This window comes from Onychostruthus taczanowskii, unplaced genomic scaffold (genome assembly GCF_017590055.1).
Source record: "Onychostruthus taczanowskii isolate IOZ18803 unplaced genomic scaffold, ASM1759005v1 scaffold5, whole genome shotgun sequence".
In the NCBI taxonomy this organism is placed as follows: Eukaryota; Metazoa; Chordata; class Aves; order Passeriformes; family Passeridae; genus Onychostruthus; species Onychostruthus taczanowskii.
Window position 1 is genome coordinate 6037786 of NW_024502568.1, and position 17871 is coordinate 6055656.

At 59.9% G+C, this 17871-nt stretch overlaps 2 protein-coding genes across 3 annotated transcripts; one reads left to right on the top strand and one right to left on the bottom strand.

The window, feature by feature from the left end:
* The first annotated feature begins 1154 nt into the window (after positions 1–1154).
* LOC121341629 (prominin-1-A-like) lies at positions 1155–13612 on the top strand. 2 transcript variants are annotated; one of them, XM_041415291.1, is made up of 26 exons: positions 1155–1324; positions 1477–1546; positions 1749–1962; positions 3020–3075; positions 3306–3511; positions 3924–4044; positions 4271–4334; positions 4748–4837; positions 5089–5279; positions 5361–5435; positions 5737–5800; positions 6005–6164; positions 6419–6571; positions 7057–7180; positions 7333–7424; positions 7650–7734; positions 7841–7984; positions 8229–8300; positions 8432–8521; positions 8645–8698; positions 9012–9092; positions 9387–9455; positions 9547–9636; positions 9905–10017; positions 10936–10953; positions 11343–13612. In XM_041415291.1, the coding sequence occupies exons 3-26, from the start codon at positions 1833–1835 to the stop codon at positions 11392–11394; spliced, it is 2394 nt and encodes a 797-aa protein (XP_041271225.1). In that variant the 5' UTR covers positions 1155–1324; positions 1477–1546; positions 1749–1832; the 3' UTR covers positions 11395–13612. The 2 variants fall into 2 exon arrangements, with proteins under 2 accessions (XP_041271225.1, XP_041271226.1); XM_041415292.1 differs by lacking the exons at positions 1155–1324; positions 3020–3075; positions 3306–3511 and having other exon boundaries at positions 1391–1546.
* A 127-nt stretch (positions 13613–13739) lies between these two features.
* On the bottom strand, positions 13740–17871 carry HPS6 (HPS6 biogenesis of lysosomal organelles complex 2 subunit 3). The gene is made up of 2 exons (XM_041415293.1): positions 17590–17871; positions 13740–17322 (listed from the first exon to the last, which is right to left on the bottom strand). Exon 2 carries the CDS (start codon positions 17319–17321, stop codon positions 14874–14876), a length of 2448 nt encoding a protein of 815 aa, XP_041271227.1. The 5' UTR covers position 17322; positions 17590–17871; the 3' UTR covers positions 13740–14873.

Consider the following 17871-nt stretch of genomic DNA (forward strand, 5'->3'; position numbering starts at 1 on the left):
CCAGGAAGAAAATCTGAAGCAGGGCTGCCCTCCTCCCTGGGCCACCTTCACCTGAGGTCACAGAGTGCAGTGGTGCCTGCTTGTGCCAAGGAAAGTTAAGCAGTAACTGGGACATGGCCATGAGTAAGCCGTGGGCTGGAGGGGCCAGGGAGCTCGCCATGCAAAGGTCATTCAGGTACAGCTGACCCAGAGTTCCTGCTGGTCCCTGTCCAAAAGCCCGTGGTGTCCCAAGCAGGGACACGGGGCAGGGGCCGAGGACCATGCTGGGGGCTCCAGCTACTTCGGGGCAGGAGGTGAAGGGTGCGGGGCACAGCTGAGGGCTGGCATAGGGGCAGGGTGGGCAGCGGGGCAGGCTCTCGGCAGGGGTGCTATGGCAGGGTGTGCTGCTGGAGGGGCAGCAGCGGCTCTGGCAGTGTGGGGGGAGTGCTGGTTCTCTTAGACAAGGAGGGAGCATCCCCAGGCAGAGAGCCTGTGGGCGGCCGGCTCCCCCATGCGGGACAGGGCCGGGGTCTCGGGGGGAGATGCAGGATGTCAGGATGGGCTGGGGCCAGGAGCAGGGCTGCCCCTCGGGTGAAGGAGGAGCGCCAAGGTGCAGCGGGAAGGGTGGGGCAGAGGGTTCCCCCTCGGCAGAAGAGGGGGCCGGCGCGGCCGCCCGCCCCGGACAGACCCCGGCGGGCCAGGGCGGAAGGGGCGGCTCTGTCCGGCCCTCCCCGCAGCTCCCGGGGCCCCCCGCGCCGCGGGCTCGGTGCGGAGCCGTGCCGAGCTGGGGAGCTCCGCCTGCCGAGACGTGACCCCCGGGGCACCTGCCCCGCGTCCACCGGGTGCGTCCGCGGCACAACCGGGAGCGACCTGCGGCCCCTCCCCGCTCCTGCCTCCGGCTGCGGTTCCCGGAGCTCCGGCGGCGGGGCGGGGGATGGAGCCACGCGGCGTGGGAAAGCTCCGCGGGGAGTGGGGATGGAGCCAAGCGGGCGCCCAGCCTTTGGGAAAAAATGCTGTCTGGGGACCCCTGAGGCTGTTCCCCGCTTGGGGGACCGGGACGCTTGTGAAAAATGCCGGGTTTGCCGCAGTGCCCCATTTCTGTAGGTTTTTAGATGCAAAACCTGCTTCTGTGCTACAGCTGGTTTGTGTTGAAACTCTGAACGGCTCAACGCACCCCATCCCGAAAGGATGCAGATGGTGTGGGGCGGAGCGGGCGGGACGGCTGCCCTGGGGATCACCCCGGGCCACCCAGCTCCTGGGCTGGGGCAGGAGGAAACCAGCACGGGCAGGGGAGCTCAGCGGAGAGGGAGGAGAGGGACTCTTCCCCATGCCTGCGTCGGGACAGGTCGGTGGTGACCCTGACCCCGGTATAGAGAAGCGACCCGAGGCGGCCGGGTGCCAAGAGCCGTGAGGGGCAGGGTGGGGCGATCCCGGCATCGCCCTCTGTCCCGGCAAACAGCTTGTCAGCAATCACCGCTGAAACTTAAACCAACACAGACCTGGGCGCTGGCACGCTGCGGCCGGACCCTGCCGCAGCTGTGGGTGCAGAGAGGTGTCAGAGGACAGGGTGAGTGCTCTGAATCCGCTTCATCCCCCACAGCCCCCCGGTCCCTCGTGGTCACCTCCTGCCTGGCTGCCCACCCCACTGCTCACAGGGGTGTGGATGGGTGCACCCATCCTTCCTCGGGGCTCTCCCGCAGCTCTTTCCTTCCGGGCAGGAGCGGGCAGGTGCCTGATTTTTTCTCTCTGCATTTCCTGGTCGGAGGCAGGAGGCAGGGCAGTGTGGGTGGTCCCGTGCCCCGACGACACCGACAGCTCCTCTCGGTGCCCAGGTGTCCAGAGGAGCTGCTGCCATGGAGCTGGGGAACATCTCGAAGCCCACGTACGGGCCTGGCCCCGAGGCGCCGGGGAGCAGCACGCCGGGGATGGTGGCGATGGCACACGGCTTCCTGCGGCTGGTGCAGCCACACGCCCTGCCCACAGGTGGGTGCAGGGCAGCGGGGGGCTGGTAGGGGTGTAATGGCCGCGGTAATCAGCAGTGGGCTCCCAAGGATTGCCAGCTGTGTCCTGCTCATGTCCCATAACTGTGGGGCTATCTTGGCTGGGCCCCAGGACAGGGGTTAGAGGTAGTGCCACCTTGCAGAGTCCTGCCCCATCCTCCCTCCAGGTATCTTAATCCCAAAAATGTGCACGGCAACCCCCACTCTGCCTGCAGAGTCTTTGCCTGCCTTGCAGCCCTCTCTGTTTGCTGGCCACCAAGAGCAGTGTGTCCCGGTGCCAGTGGCAGCAGTGTGTGCCCTCTCTGTGCACTGCCTTGCTTGCCAGCACTTGCCCTTGCTCCTGTCGCTGTCACAGCTCTGTCCTGAAGCAGCTGCAGGTTTGCACAGGTGATACCGGGACCCTACAGCTGCTCCATATTCATGGGGTACGTGCTGCCCACCTGGAGGGAAATGCCACTCTGGGTACTGCCAGTTGTGTTTCTTCCTTCACTGGCTTCAACCCTTGCTTGCCATCAACAGGCTGGCAAAGGTGTGGCTGGCCGCACAGGTCCTGCTTTGTGGACCTGTGTCACATAGACACCAGGGTACAATCAGTGTCCCTATGTGCCATCAAGGCTTGTAATGAGGGCATGTGGCACAGGCAGGGATAGCCCTGGGAATGAAAGAGGCAGCGTGGCAGTGGGCCTTTGCCCCAGTATTCATCCATTACTGGCAGTGCCCTTGGGCCTCTGCGTAGGGCTGGGCTGCAGGAGGGCAAGCCCCAGGGCAGTGTCCCTTATGCCCGCGGTGGTGAGGAACCCCTTGTTCTGTGAACCCCAGAGAGCCTGGGGGCTTTCAGCACTTTTCCTGGGTGCAAAAATGCTGCATGAAGTGATGGTTGGGGAGGGCAGCTGCAAGGGAGAAAAATGCCATACTCAGAGCTGGTCTGAGCTGCAGGTGATGCCTTGGGCTGGGAGGTGTGAGCAGGGTCTGGGGCCCTCTTGAAGAGCTCCACGGGGCCCAGCACCTCCTCACAGCCCTCTGTGCTTCTTGTCTCCCAGGCCTGATTAATTTTGGGCAGCCCCAGAACGGGTTCAGCCAGGAGGACATCCGCGAGGTGAGCAGGCAGCTGGGGTGGGGAGCTGGCAGCCCCAGACCACCGTGGACTGGGGGATGCTGGTGGGTGCTGCTCTGAGGCTGAGCCCTGGATGCTGGGCAGCAGCAAGGGAGCATGTTCTGCTCCCTGGGGGGACCCATTTTGTCTGTTTGGGTCTGGACAGGGTGCGCAGAGCTGAGGGGCCTTCGGGAGCACCAGTGTTATGCTGCTTCTCAATCTTTCTCTCCCAGCTGCTGCTCTATGAACTGGGTTTCTTGGTCTGCGTGGCCATTGGAGTCGTCCTCATCATCCTCGTGCCGCTGGTGGGATGCTGCTTCTGCTGCTGCCGCTGCTGCGGGCACTGCGGGGGCCGCATGTACCAGAAGCAGGGCCGGCGGATGGGCTGCCGGCGCCGGGCGCTCTGGGCCTCTGTCCTGCTGGTCTCCGCTTTCCTCCTGTGAGTGCGCCGGCCGGAGGCTCCGGATGGAACCCAGGGGTGGCTGGAAATGCCGGCGCTTGGCGGCCGTGCCAGGAAACTGCCATTGTTCACGAGTAGATCCCGGCACGGCGGGACAAAGGAGAGGAAGCAGCGGCGGTGGGGAGCTGGCCCCGGGGGGCTGCACCCTGGCACCGTGCAGACCTTTCCCGACAGCTTCCCCACGGCGTACCGGGCTCTGCCTCAGTTTCCTGCGTCCCTCCTCTCTGGTCCCTCAGGGCAGGGCATGTGCTGGGGTGCACTGGAAGCAGGAGTCACTGGTGTGCTCCAGACCCTGCAGGCTGGGGGCTGTGTGGGTGGATTTGGAGGGTACTGGGGGGGAGCACTGGGACTGAGCTCCCCACATGCTCACTTTGCCACCCTTCCCTTGTAGGGCTGGTGGTGTTTGTGCCCTCATCAGCAACACCCGCTTCTCCCAGGCTGTGAAGAGCACCTTTCCCAATGTGAACAACACTCTGGATGATGTCCAGACCTACCTGGCCTCCATCCCCCAGGCATGCATTATCCCCCTGCCACGTCTTGAGGGCAAGGGACCAGGCGGGAGGAGCAGCCCAAACAGGCCACCGGGGAAGGGCAGCAGGTGATCCCTCTGACACGTCTTGAGGGCAAGGGACCAGGCGGGAGGAGCAGCCCAAACAGGCCACCGGGGAAGGGCAGCAGAGGGGCTGGCAGCAGAGAAAGGTCCCCACCCTCACTGACACCACATCTCTGTCCCTGCAGCAAGTTGATTTTATCATCAACAAGAGCGATGTCCCGCTGGACTATGCCAACCGCAGCCTCCAGGGTGAGGGTGTGCGACAGGAGGGGCTGGAGCATCCCCACGGCCCTGTGGCCAGCTGCTCCAGGGCTGGGGGCTCTTGGGCAGTGGGGCTGTTGTGTGGGCTTACCTTTCTGCCCTGTGGGTGGTTGCTGATCCTGGGGACCACTGGGCTTGTACTTACGGGGATGTTTAAAGGGACTGGGCCTGGAGGCTCTTCCAAGCTCCAGCTCTGCTCCAGTTTCTGCTTTTCCCTATTCAGGCTCCTCTCTGGGAAGGGTGATGCAGGTGCTGGGAGAGTAGGAATATCCCCATTTCCCCCACCTGGGGAGTGGGTGAGGGAGGGGTGCTGGTGGTGTCAGTCTTTTCACCAGCTTTTCAGTAAGCCCCAGGACCTTGCAGGGATCCTGTTATTGACACCACCTCTCCCATCTCTGCAGACATTGGGCCCAAACTGGGCAGCATGATCACCTCACGCATCAGGAGCAGCATGGATGGGGCTCTGGGGTCTCTCCAGAGCCTCTTGCAAGGTACTGGCCCCATCCCTGAGAGACTGGCAAGGGACTCAGGGGGATCAAGGATGGGGTGGGTGCATGTTTGGGTAAGGCTCCCATGGAGGTGGATCCCTTTGGCCTCCCAGCCACACCCTGGGACAAGTGCCATGACTTTGGGGGTGCCCCTATATTGCATTTTTTCATGAGTTTCCAAAGTTCAGCTGGATGAGAACGAGTCCCTGCCACAGTGGCAGGATGACGCCCTGAGCTCCCCGCTATCTCCCCAGGGATGGAGATGCTGAAGGACACCTTTGCCAACATTTCCATCATCCGCTCAGAGCTCAAGGAGCTGCAGAGCAACTACAGCCAGTGGCTGGTCAGCCTGCGGGACAGGCTCAACAACACCCTGCAGAAATGTGGCCCCCCCTGCAGCCGAGTGTCCCTGGACGGGCTCGCCTTCACTGCCAACTTCAGCACGGTGAGGAGGGGCAGGGTGTGGGTGAGGAGCCCCAGCAGCCCCTGCCCCCACAGCTCCCTCACCCCAGGCTGTTCCCCGCAGATCCCAGGTGTGGAGCAGCAGCTGGAGGCACTGCGTGAGGTCTCTGAGTCAAACATAGAGACTGATTTAGAGGAGGTAAGGGGTGTCCCCTTCACCCAGACACAAAGCTGGGTGCTCCTCCAACTGCCGGGGCTGTGCTGACAGGCTGTGGGTTGGGAAGAGCTCTGTCAGGAGTTCGGTGTGTGACACCGAGGGAAGGGCTGGCCTGAGGTCTGCTCACTGTCCCAGCCATCGCTGCACTCTGGTAGGGTGGACTTGGTGCTGTGGGGAGCCTGGCTGTTGTGTGTTACTAGGATCTGGGAACAAGAGGATGTGCTGCTCAGCCCTGGATTGCAGGCAGGGATGTGAGTTTCATGCTGTGCTTCCCTGGATGCAGGTTAACAAAACGCTGGGCATGACCCCTGACAAGGTGCAAGAGCAGTCCCAAGAAGTGGTGGCAAGTAAGCAGGGCTTTGTGTGCTGACTTCTCCCTCTCCTAGGATTCCCTCCTCCCTTCTCAAGCCATTCTTCCCTGCAGCCCTGGCTGTCCCCAGGTGCCATCATGCCAATGTCATCCTTGGCCATGACTGCTCCTTTCCTATCCTTTCTGAGTCCCCGGTGCCCTGCAGGACCTCGCAATGTCAGCTTGTCCCCATTCCTTGCAGAGAGCCAGGACCAGCTGCTCCTCGTCAGGCAGGAGATCAGAAGCTTGCAGGAAGGGTTGCCGCTCCTGGATGCAAAGGAGAAAGTTGGGGCCTTTGTGAATGATGCCACATCGGTGCTGGAGGAGTACAGGGAGCCGATCATCGCCTGGGATGGGCTCAGGTGGGCGAGGGGCTCCGGCCCCGGCTTCATTGTCTGGGGAGCTTTAAAGCTCCTGCTCCTCTCATTGCTGGAGGTGGGGGCTTGCTGAGTGGTGGAGTTGTGGGTGCAAAGTAGCCTTGCAGACACACATGCCCCTTCCCTGCTATGGTGTCTGGGACCTTTTTTCCTCCCTAGGAAGGCAGCCAGTGTGCTGCAGGGTGCTGCTCAGGGTCCCAGGTTCTGCTGACTGACTCCCGGCCTTTGTCTTGCCCCAGGCTGATCGTGTGTGCCCTCCTGTGCTGCACAGTGCTGCTGGTGGTCCTCTGCAATGTTTTTGGGCTGCTGCTGGGGCCCCTGGGGCTGAAGGAAGGTGTGCTGCCCACACAGCGCAGCAGCCTCTCCAATGCTGGCGGGAACTTCTTCATGGCGTGAGGCTCAGTTGGCTGCCAAGGACATGTGTGGGAGCGGTGGGATGGGTGGGCAGGGCTGGCCTGGGAATGCTCGAGCTCCTAAATCATCATTTTACTGCAGCTTAATGGCCAGTCCCGTGGTGACTCCCCGTGCAGGTGGTAAATTGAAGGTCAAACGTGGTGCTGGTGAGAGGCATTTGAGGGGAGCCCGTTTGCCCTGACGGCGAGGGCTGGCAGTGTGTGCGTGGGTCCTGCACCTCTGCGGGGGAGTGCTGGCTTGCAAAGCTGTGGGAAGCTGTTCTGGAATCCAGGCTCCAGGGTAGATCCTGGTCATGCTCTGGGTTCTGAAGGCAGAACAGAGACAAGCTTGTGGGAATGGTGGTGTTTCCACAGCTGTGGGGGTGAGTGGTGTACAGCTCCTGGCCTCTGCGAGCTGGGGGCAATGCCAACATCAGTGCTGGGCCACTGGGCTGCTGGTGTTGATGGCATTTCTGTCCTGGCAGAGGGGTTGGTTTCAGTTTCATCTTCTACTGGCTGCTCATGCTGCTGGTGATGATCGTCTTCGCGCTAGGGGGGAACATTTACATGCTCTTCTGTGAGTCCTGGCACAACCAGCAGCTCTTCCAGGTAAGCTTGCTGTGGGGAAACTGCCTGGAGATACTGCTTCCTAAATGAGGGCTGCTGGTGGAGCAAAGGCAGCACTAGCCATTTAGGGTGCTCTTTCAAAGTGTCCTGCCCTGCACTATGTCTAGTTTCTCCATCTCTTTCCTGGCTCTTAGCTCCTCGACACCCCTGGCAAGATCCCTAACTTCAATCTCTCAGAGCTGCTGGGCCTGAAGGGTGACACAACAAACTTCTCAGAGATATACAGGTGGGTGCCAGCCCTGACACTGTGTCTTTGGTGGGGGTAGAGCTGCTCAATGCCCTCAGATGATCCCCAGGAGCAGGGCAGCATGCCCCACCTTCCCAGGCTGTGGGTAGGCACTGATCACAGGGAAGGAGCAAGGTGCAACCTAGCTGAACAGATGAAGACATGCTCTTGGGAGAAGGTGGCCCTCACCTGCCCTGTTTTAAACTCCATGCCCCCATCCTGCAGGCAGTGCCAGCAAGATGCTTCCCTGTGGCAAACTCTGCACTTGGACCAGAGCATGTCCCTAGATGAGCTCTTGAATATCAGCCAGGTGAGCATGGGGGTGCCAGGGTCTTGAGGGCAGGAATCCAGACCAAGGGCTGAGGGACAGTGAGGAGCCAGCACCTGTCCCATCATGGCCCCCTTTGCTCTGGCAGTACACAGGAAACATCTCCACGGCTTTTGAGAAGATGAACATCATCCTAAGCCCCATCTCCCTGCTCAACCAGAGCCAGAAAGACCTGCTGCTGAGTGCTAGTCAGGCTGGACAGCCTCCCAACTTCACCCTCACCCTGGAGCAGGTGTGCTGGGTGTAGCCTGGTCTTGGGATCAGGGTGGAGGGGCTGGATGTGGGTTGAGGAGGTCTATTGCACTCTCCTTTTTGCTGCTGTGAGAGAGCTCTGCCATCTGTGTAACCCGTTAGGGTAACAAGACACATCCTCTGCCCAGAAGGCTCTGGCTCTTCTCTGTCCCACAAAGAAGGGGTATAGCTCCCCTTGTGCACCCCATTCCTCATTCTCATGGCTCTGTCTCTGCCTTTTCCAGCTGGATCAGAATATGACCCAGGGAAGCCTCCTGGATCTGGCTGCAGAGCTGGAGCAGCTGGCAGGAAAAGTGGTGAGAGACCATGATACCCCAGGGCCACAGCCACCCTGTCCCCAAAGCCACTGGTTACTGGGCTCCTCTCTGCCTGCCTGAGTGTTGAGGGGAGGCACAGAGCTGGGCACTGCTGACTGGAGCTCTCCCAGGGCACAGATGTGAAGGAGAGCCTGGAAGATAATGCTCACAAACTGAGGGAGCTGGAAAAGGAGATGCAGGAGAATTTCTCTGGGCCACTGGTGAGCGATGCTGGGGCATGTCCTGGGGATGCTGGGTTGGGCTTCCCTAGAGCTCAGAGCCTGCTGGCAGGTCTTGTCTGAGCTGTGGGGTCTGCACCTCTGATCCCCCTTCTCTGTCCCCAGCAAAGTCTGAAGGAGAGCATCTACTCAGTGCAGAGTGGGGCTGTCCAGCTAGAGGTAAGCTGCACAAGGGGAGTGCATGCCAGTCCCAGGCACCCTGCAAAGCACCCTCGAGGTCCTGCAGTGGAGGTGGTGGGGCTAACCTGCAGTCTGGGGGCTGCAGGGGCTATTCATGGAGTAGAGGGAGGGAGGCCATGGACCCTGCCAGGTGCAGGCTCCCTCCACCTGAGGTACCTGGCACTACCAGCGTGTCACTGCTGGGAACACCACAGCTCCAAGAGGCTATGCCCCAGGGAGTGCTGCTGTGCAGGGTTGGTGAAGTGCAGAGACCCCACTTAGATCACAGTGCTGAGAGCACCTTTCACCTCAGGGACAGACAGCAGCTGCGCTGGACAAAGCCAACAAAACCCAGGAGTTCCTGGAGAGGGAGATGCCAAACATCATCAAGAACGTGAGCTTGCCTTGCCCTGCTGTCAGGTCACATGGACCAGACCCCCTCACCAAGACCTCCCTCTACAGGGAAGCCAAACCTTGTCTGGCTGCTCATCCTGCTTGCCTTCCCTGAGTATCTCCTGCACCCCTGGGTGCCCCCTTCCCTTATGGCACCCCTGGCAAGGGACTGAGGTGGGGTGAATCCTCCAGCCCTGTTGCTGCTGGGCTGAGGTGGCCCGAGAGCCCTGGTCCTGACATGGGGCATGGAGGGGGCTGGTGGTGCAACATCTCCACTCTGTGCTTGCCCCTCCAGGAGACATTGGCCTTCCTGGAGCAGCTGCTGGATTTCTTTGAGACCTACATTTCATGGGCCAAGAGCAGGGTAAGCTGAGCTCAGTGAGGTGGAGAGAAGGGGAGAATGAGCTGCAAGGCTTGGTGGATGCTGACATATGCTGTCCCCACCATGTTCCCAGGTGAGAGAAGATGTGGCGCGTTGCAAGCCCATAGCTCAGTCCTTGGATAATGTGGAGGTCATTGGCTGTGACTATATCATGGACTCCGTGGTGAGTGGGGCAGCGACGTGTAGAGTGACACACACGTGTGGGGTGGCAGTGAGGTCCTCTTGTCCTCCTCATGCACAGGATCAGGGATGCAGGGAAGGATCAGGGATGCACAGGAAGCAGTGCTCAGCTTCTGCCCAGCAAAGTGCTGTGGCTAAGAGGAAAGGCCAGGCTCTGAGAAGGAGTGGGTGGTCATTGGGGAGCGCTGGGAGCAAAAGAGTTTCTCCCAGTTGCTCTGTGGACCTAATGGCTCTTCCTCCACCCTATGCAGAATGCCTTCTGGTTCAGCCTGGGCTGGTGCACCTTGTTCCTGCTGCCCAGCATCATCCTGGCTGTCAGACTTGCCAAGTTTTACCGCCGCATGGATATTGCTGATGTGTACAGGTGAGGAGCAGCCCCACCCCCTGTGACTACACTGGGTCTGGGGTCCCCCTGCCAGCTGTTCCTTCATGTCCCTGGGTAGCCTGTGGGGCTCATGCTAAAGTAATGTGGGCTGGGGAGATTCTGAGAGGTGACTTAGGGCCCTCAGCCTCTGAGGATGGGAATGTTCTGGAGCTTTTCTCTGCCTGCTCTGAACCTCCTGTTTGGGCAGATAAAGGGGGATTCCCTTTGGTGGAAGGAGCCTGGCAGGGCTGCAGCCACAGCCTGGCTCGAGTCCACCACTGGACTCGCTCTGTTTTGCACCATTTTTGTGCTGGAGCACTGGTGTGGGAGCACAGCTGGATGCTGTGCAGAATGCAGTGTGCTGCATGGTTGGTGGCATTGCCACGAGGGTGCAGTGCTTGCTCACATGCCTGTGGCCACCGGTGTCCTGGGGCTGTCCCTCTGCGACACTCTGCCTGGCAGCTCCACCACCAGCACAGGCACTGACCCCTGAGGGTAGTGAGCAGTTTCTAGCTGGATTTCCAGCTCCTGAGGGCTATGTTGTGGCCCTGTGGTGCAGCTGCTGTGCTGAGGGTTCCCCAGCTCCTGCCACCCCTCTGAGCCGGCTGGAGACATGGGCTCAGCTGCCCAGGAACCTCGGGGAGCTCAAGTTGAGGCACAGGGAGCTGGGTGCTGCTGAGCATGGGGCCCTGCTCTGCCTGCCTGGGGAAGGAGCACTGATGCTCTGGGGGCCTCTAAGAGCCAGTGCTCTCTGTTCACATCAGGCAGCCAGGACGGAGGGGACCACAGCACCCTGAAGCCCATGTGCTCTCCTTTTGTGACCCATGGGAGACCTTATCCCACCATGAGATGCTGTCCTGTCCCATAAGGCATCTTCTTGCCCCACTAACACTGTCCCCTCTTTTTTCTCCCCTCTAGGAATGAAGACTTTGAGATGTAAGCTACTTACACTGACAGGTCCCTTTGTGGGGTGGGGGGCAGGCCCTGTAGGTACAGGGGGGGCAGGGGACAGAGGGAGGGGGGTGGGGACCAGGGTGAGTGCAGACCAGGGGCTGTGCTGGTACCAGGGGATGGCTGTGAAGGTGAGACTTTTGTCGTGCCTGCAGTTGTGGTGTCCCCTATCATCTTCCCACACTCTCAAGTCTGGAGGTGCTGCTGGTCCCAGTCTCCCAAGGTGGTGGCTTTGGGGAAGCTGTGTCCATACCCTATTTCCTGTAGGACTGGGTGATAGGAGTGGGTTGATATTTGACCATCCCAGTGTATTCTGAGCTGTCCCTTGCCCCACTCTGTGACTGGGGGTGATATATGTGACCTTGGTTTTGCAGGCCACCAACATTCAACGCCTACAAAATCCCCAGGCCTTCCACAAGGCATTAGCTCCCATCACCTGCAGATGGAGAAGGAAATGGACAGACCCCCTCACTTGAAAAATGTGACTATTTATTTTTGCAGGGAACCTGCCTCTTTCTAAGGTTGTAATTTTTGGTGTCAAACAATAAATGGTGTGTTTGTGTGCATTGTGGGATGTGACTGTGTCCTCAGGTCTAGCAGTGATGGAAGTACGCAGGGCTAGGGGCTGGAGGGTTCCCCACTGCTGGCACGAGCTGAGGCTCTGCCTGGGACCACAGGGCTTTCTGGTGTTGCCAAGTGTGCTCTGCCCACAGCCAGCCTGTGGGTCGATACAGGATCACTGCTCAGTGTCACCAAGACTGGGTGATGTTCCCCTCCCTGGGCAGCCCTTTGCACCTCTGACTGGGTGAGTGCCAGGTCCCTCCCTGGGACAAGCCACACAAAGAGCCTCCTGTCTATGAAGTGCCACCCCAAGCTGTCCCCAGCACATAAGCACTTCCCTCTGGCAACTCTAGCACGTATCATCTGTGGATTTCCAGTGAGTTTATGGGGTGCTTGCAGCCCACACCTTCTCTCTGCAAGATATGGTGCCATGGGTACTTCCTGTGCCCACCCCTGCACACACCGTGCTCTGCACAGAAAAAGCTGCATGCACAGATAAATCAGGGTGACTTGGTCTAGAGCCTTGGGGTGAGTTCAGGTATTGCTTTGTGCTGCTCCTTGGTGCAAGTGCAGGGCCCATCCCGAAAGCTGTGTTGGGCACAGGGGATATACGTGAGCAGCTTGACTCATTTCCTTTGTAGCAAAGTCCAAGTTTCTCTGGAGCACAGTGAGAGGGCCAGGCCAGCTCCCCCTCCACTACGTGCATCTCTTGCTGTTTTTCCCACTTGCCTTCAGATCTAATTGCTAGTTTTTCTTTGGGCTTTATCTGAGGCTGCACCGGCCTTACCTCCTGCTGTCTCCCCCCTGCAGAGTGTGACTGCAGCGAGAGCCCTGTGCTTGCCTATCAGTCAGCTCAATCTGTCCTTCAGATTGCTTTGGCCCCTGCTTCCCCCAGGGCTGCTCACCCTTCCTGGTTCTTGCCGTGAGATATCCAGCAACCCCTTGGAAAGCATTCAGCTCAGTTTTTGGCCCTGGACCCTCAGCCCCCAGAATTCTACTTCCTGTTTGTCTGGGGCCCATACATGGAGGCTTCTGCCCCCAGGCCTCAGGCTGTCCCTACTGCGTCATGTTCCCGCTTCCTCTTCCCTTGCTGTGCCTCGGGGATGCCTGCTCACACAGGACTGCTGCTGGCTTCAGTTTCTGCTTGCTGGCTTTGTGGACATTGCCTCTTCCCTGCTCTCTGTTTTCTGCAGAGCCAGTGCTGGAAGGCAGGGAGCTTCACCCTCATTTACTGTGGCAACCTGCATCCAAACCCAGCCCTGGCAATGAAGACATTCCCCCAGACGACTGCACAGCCTTTGCCAGGGTGTGGGGCTTGCTCTCAGCAGCTCCCCATTCAGTGCAGCTCCAGGGCAGTGTTCCAATCTCTGGAGCCATGAGGCTCTAAGAGGTGCTGGGGTCCATCCATTATCCTCCTCCCAAACAGCCCTGGGCGGTGGGTGAGAGCAGAGTCTGGCAAGGCCACCAGCTGCCTGGAGAGGAGGCAAGGACAGCTCATTACAGAATGCCCTCAGTGGATGCCACCAGCTCTCCTTTCAGGCCCCGCTCCCTCTGCTCACGTGTGGCAGCTGCCAGAGTGAGAGGGAAACTCAGAGTGCCCCATGGCCAAAGCACAAGGACCCTGCGCCAAGGAAGGTCTCATCAATAGCCAGCCACTCTCTAGGGAACCATTGCAGCAGTTCCTCTTCCTCTTTGCCAGGCCTTTTTCCACCACAGGGACTTTCCGCAGCCAAGCCCTTCTCTGGGGGACTCTGCCACCTCTTTACAGTGGTTTCACAAACAATAATCTCCAACAACAGCTCTGACACTGTGCCCGGCAGCAGGATTTTGCTGAGCCAGCCAGGTGCTCTCCGTAGCTAGTTTTCCTAAAAAATAGAGAATTTGCAGCTCTTGAGAAAAAAAATCCTCCCTTCCTCAACTCTCTGTTGGGCCCAGCCACAGCCATGCACGGCCTGGATGCCCTTCCCTGTGGCACATAGCTCCTGCCTGCCTGTGCAGACTCCTGCCTCCACGGCTTCATAGTGGTAAGCAGCGGAGTACCACAGAGGGCATGAGCTAGCTGGCATGCTCTCTGAGCCCAGCTCTACCAGTTGTGAGCCATGCTGGGCAGCACCAGAGAGATGAGCCTGGCCACTTTTCACCAGAGGCAAAACAAGATTGCCCTCTTCCTGAGGGTGTGTACCCTCATAACATCCACCACCACCTCAGCAGTGCTTTAGGAACCTTTATTTTTAAAAGGAGTCTGTCTTCCACACTAAAGACCACTCTCAAGAGGATTAATGCAGGTGAATGTCCCGCAGCCCAACAAGGCACCAGACAGCTCCTTTACACCAGAGCCCAGAATGCAGGGGCAAAGCCACAGTAAGGGTCTCCCTCCTGGTAGATGGGGCCAGGCACTGGGCACCTGAGAGAGGCTGGAACCTGGATCTTCCTGCAAAAACTGATCTCAAGTTACATTGATTTTGCAAACAGAGGCACAATATGAGCCAGACAACCCTGACAAAGCCCCTTTGTATGCAAAGGGCAAAGGTAGAGGAGATGGGAACAGAGGGCTCGGGTGTCCTGCAGCATAATCTAAGCTTCCACAAAGGAAAGGGAAAGGCAGGACCAGCCCCAAGCTCTCATAGCCTGGTGCAAGTGTCTCAGCTCAGCAGAGTATGGGTACTGTCTGGGACAGAGAGATAAGGGAATTAGGCTGCTCTTTTCAGCTAAGTAGCTGCAATCAGTCACAGCTACAGGACTGATCCCAGAGGAGTTGTGGTGAGACAATGTGTGGAGTGCTGCAACTGCCAGCGTGTGTGCTGGGACCCCAGTGCCATTGAGCTCTGCCACACTGGCATTTAGCATCTGACTGAGCCCAGAGCAGCAGGACTCAGTGACCCAGCTGCAGGAAACATGCCCTGTTTCTCACAGGCAGAGCTTGGAGGTACCACCGAGCTCACTGAGCAGAGAACGAGGTGGGGAAAGACTGTATACTGCCTACCACCCCACCACCAGTACCAGAGGATCAGGGAAGTAGAAGTGGAGCTAGAAAGGAGCCAAACAAACTGAAAACAAAGTGCTTTGGGCAGGGAGCAGTTCTGTAGTTTTGTAGTGCAGCCAGTGTTTTCATCTGCATATGCACCTGGCATTTGCTCCTCCACTGGCACACACACAATTGCACTTGCTAGGAATAACCAGAAAGCCTGCCCTGGATCAGAGATCCCCCAACCTCAGCCACCCAACAGGCTCTTTGAGATGCTGCAGGGATGCTTCAGAAAGGAGCAGGCCTCCGTATTGCCAACACAGGTAGGATTTCCCTTCCTTGTGCATCCAGGGCTTGGGATGACATTGTCCTTCCCCCTTCACACACTGTCATCCTGTAGCAGTGCTGAGGGTGAGGAAGTCCTTGCCATAGATGGCTGAGGAACATCATCAGCTGCTGCTTTTGAGGGGATTTTGTGCTCTCGGGGTGGGGTGGGAGGGGGGAAGGTGCTGCTCTGCAGGGCATCTGAGTACATCTCGTCCTGGACACTGGGACGCTGCACAACCCTTTGCAGCAGTGGCTTAAGCAAGCCCACAGTCAGCTGGTTCCCCTCGCTGGAGAAGGGCACTGGGTCCTCCTGGGAATGAGGGAGGTGCTGCAGGACCATGGTGAGGATGTCTGAGGCAGTGAGCTCAGCAGGGCACAGCGGCCACAGCCTGTCCAGGTAAGGGTCCAGCTCCCGGTGCTGGGCAAACTCAGCCAGCAGCGTGATGAATATCTCCTTGTTAAGCAAGGGGCTGAGTTTGGAGAACTTCTCTGCCACCTCCACCACCCTCTGCCACTGCTTCAGATGGATGAGAAGGTGCAGAGCTTGCAGCACGGCCTTAGGCCTCTTGCTGCAGAGCAGCAGTTCCAGCTCCATCTCGTCATCTGGCTTGCCGTGTTTGTTCTTTCGGGCCAGCACTCCCAGTGCTCTCTTGTACAGTGGCACCCGGCCCTCTGGGCCCTCCTTGCTGCTGTATGACCAAGAGCTGCTAACGTACTGCTGGGTCAGCTCCACAAAGCTGGGCAACCACTTGGGTTTGAACGTCAGGAAGGAGCCGCAAATGAGCTCAAAGAGTGGGACCATCCCATTCTGACCCACCTCCTCCAGCTGTGGCTGACACAGGACCTTCTTCCATACCTCTGGGGTGGCCCTGGCTACCAAGAGGCCATCCCCATTCTGCTGCAGCTGCAGGCAGCTCCTTGTGGCCTTCCAGGCAGCCTTGGGGAAGGAGGCAAAGACAGAGTTCAGATAGGCCAAGTTGTCTTTGTCCATGTCAGACTGCAGAATGCGGCTGACCTCCTGCTCCACCAGCTCCTTGCAGTAGCTTTCCACCTCACTCTCTGGGGCACATACCACGCAAGTCTTGAGGAGCTCCAGGCTCATGTAGCTCTGCAGCTCCTGGCTCACTGCATTCAACAGTTTGGCATAAGTGTCTTGTAGGCTTCGGGCTGGCTTCTGCTTCTGGTGGAGGCTGTGCTGCAGGATGGCAGCGAGGACCACAGGAGCCTGGAACGTACCACCTTTCTTTAACTTCTCCACCGTCAGCTTGGAGCTGCTGAGGCTCCTCCTCTGATAATATCTGCAGGCCTCCTCAAACACCATCTCCACCAGGCATGGCTCAGGCCTGCTGCTGTCCTCAGGTTTGGAAAAGCTAAAGCTGTAGATGCCACTCTGACTGAGGAGCTGGATACTGTCCTCCTCTCCCTGGGACTCCAGGAAATGCACCTCCTTCATGCTCAGGACTTCCTTTTCTACAAGCCTTCCACTGTTCTGGTCGACAAGGTACAGTATTCCAGCCAGCACACAGGCCAGGATGCTGCCGGAAGTCTTCAGCTGGACAAGACTCCCGTGGGCCAGGGGCCCGCCCTCCAGGTCAAATATATGCCTCTGTGTCCCATCTGGCTCCACGATACTCACAGAACCCTTTGTGCTCACCAGCAGCAGACCCCCACTGTTGGACACAGCGGAGGTGTGAATGTCCAGAGGCGCAAAACCTGAGAGAAGGCCCACAGAACCCAGCAGGAGCTTCTTGAAGTCTGACTCGCTGCTGGAGCGCAGCACCTTGCTGTGGATGAAGCCTGCAGAGGGGGCTGTGATGGTGAACTCTGCCTTCTCTGGATGCCAGATGAGGAGGAATTTGGAAGTGGTGGCAAAGCCGGCAGCAGCAGGCACTAGGAAGACGTGTTGGGGAGAGGCCAGGACCTGGTACTCGGGGCTGTTGTGCAGGACTATCCTCGCAGTGCCCAGCCGCACGCCTTGCTCCCCCACCTCCAGAGCACGGGCACACACACAGAACCTGAAGGCACACTTGCTCATGTCCGAGTGAGCACCCAGCGGCGGCCTCTCCTCACACCACACCAGGCTGGCTCCCTGGCTGCACACGGAGACGACTCGTGCCCGGGCACCCTGGCACAGCTCCAGTGTCTGCAGCAGCTGCCAGCCCACGGCCACCACAAAGTGCCAGACCTCGGTCCGGCCGTGTTCCCACACCACGGCCAGTACCCAGGAGTCCGGTACCACAGGGCTCTGCAGGAAGAGCAGTCCCACAGGGGCTGGTTGGGGCGGCTGCCAGCTCCTCTCCAGGTCGGCTCCAGCGATGCTGTGGCGCTGGAAGGCCACCACCCGCGGCAGGGTGGGCGGCCGGCTCTTCTGCAGGAGCAGGAGGTGCTGCCCGTCGGGGCTGGACTGGACGTGGCTGGGCTCTTCTCCGCGGCACAGCAACTCCCGCAGCCAGTGGCCTCGGCTGAAGTCACTCAAGTCGGAGACCTGCCGCAGCTTCATCCTGTCAGCGACAGCGTGCGGCAGGGCGAGCTGGGGCACGGAGCCACAGCCGCCACTCAGTCCCCTCCCGGAGCCCCGCCACACCCTACTCCCCGGCACCCCGCTCCCTCGGCTCTCTAGGAGGCCCCACGGACGCCTTCGCCCCGCGGAGAGCCGGTTCCGCGGCAGCAACTCCCAGCGACCGGCCGCACCCGGAGCTCCCCGCTCCGCCCGAGGGAACTCCGCGCTGCCCCGGGCACACGCCGGGCCCCCTCCCGCCGGGACCCACCTGCCACGGCGGCGACTGGCGACCGGGGCCGGGCCCGGACCAGTGGCAGCTCCGCTCAGCGCTGCGCAGTCACGGGGCCGCGGGTTTCCGGGCGGAGCCGCTCCGCGCCGCCGCGGGCCGTCCCGCTCCTACTTCCGCCGCCGGTGCGGAGTGGGCTGCGGGGCCGCGTCCCGAGGGCGACCCGCGGGTCCCCGCAGACGGCGGAGCCATTTGTTACCGGGGTGCGCGTGTACGTGCGTGTGTCAGTCCCCGCGGGGCGAGCCGAGCCAAACTCCGGCCGGC